Source organism: Eimeria mitis, genomic scaffold (assembly GCF_000499745.2).
Source record: "Eimeria mitis Houghton genomic scaffold, Emh_scaff616, whole genome shotgun sequence".
Lineage (NCBI taxonomy): Eukaryota > Apicomplexa > Conoidasida > Eucoccidiorida > Eimeriidae > Eimeria > Eimeria mitis.
Window position 1 is genome coordinate 560 of NW_013574365.1, and position 1074 is coordinate 1633.

The window sequence follows — 1074 nt, forward strand, 5'->3', positions numbered from 1 at the left end:
TAGAAATGGAGCATTATTGTTTTCACAAGCATTCTCTAAGACTCTCCGTGCATGTAGTGGCCTAGCTAATAAAGTATTTGGTTACTGCACCCATCGCGTTGACCACGTCTCCTCCTCTCTAGAGTTCGACAAAAATTCGTAGAGGCGACCAGGCTCTAGAGGAAGCGCCTGATCCAGAGTCCGCATTTTAAAATACTGAGTATTTCTTGGAATGTGCTCGTCAATTTCATCTCGCTAAGCTGCTCTTCTTCTCTTTCTCATCAGCAGAAGCGGACGGCTGTGCTGCGTTCTCTTCCGTTGCACGCTGCTGCAGCTCCTAAGGGAGGAATCAACAACGCACCAGTAGTCAAGCAGAAGCTTCTTAGGGGACATACTATGCTTCATCCGCACACAGAAACACTAATTGATGTTGTTTATTCAGTAAAAAGATCGCATCATGCTCTTAACCAGCACAGCTTTATTATTATATGTTGGCCTCTAACTTATTAAAATATGAATTGGTTGCGGGAATCGAACCCCGAGTCTTTCAGACTGCATTAAAAACTAATACATATTTACTCTTATAAAATGTGCGGATAGAGGCTGACGAAGCTGAAGTGCAGGATATTTTATCAGCGTAGCGCGCACCTTAAGGAAAGCTGCCTCCATCGCTTTATACTCAGCTTCAATTGCTTGGAGTTCATTGCTTTCCTTGTCCTCTTCGGGAGGAACTTCGATTTCTTCTGATTCTCTTTCAATTGCCTGCCGTTTGTTTTTCTCTTCTGCTGCCTAAAGATCAGAAAGACACTATCACAACTCTAGCGGGGCATGAGTTTCATTGCTCTCTCGAGAATCCGTCTAAGTGCGGGCGTCTTACACAGCTACTGGGGTTTGTGCTGCTGGGGCTTGTATAGCAGCGCAATATCTTGCTGCTGCATTTCCGTCTTAAATGACGATGAACAGCCACGTGAGACGAATATAATCAGCATCAAAGTGTACAGATGTACACAAATTGTATCTCCGTCACGCTATTCTGAAAGGCAGCAGCCCTTATGGTTGGAGTGTACAGGATACTCGTGTGTAAATTCTCAATAC

At 44.3% G+C, this 1074-nt stretch overlaps 1 protein-coding gene across 1 annotated transcript in view; it reads right to left on the reverse strand.

The window, feature by feature from the left end:
• Nucleotides 1–226: 226 nt before the first annotated feature.
• EMH_0017860 (hypothtetical protein, conserved, putative) overlaps nucleotides 227–1074 on the reverse strand; it is a gene marked incomplete at both ends in the record, with an annotated part of 7092 nt that continues 6244 nt past the window's right edge. Inside the window, 2 exon segments of the mRNA XM_013501013.1 lie at nucleotides 227–316; nucleotides 628–768. Coding sequence (XP_013356467.1) covers nucleotides 227–316; nucleotides 628–768 — 231 coding nt within the window.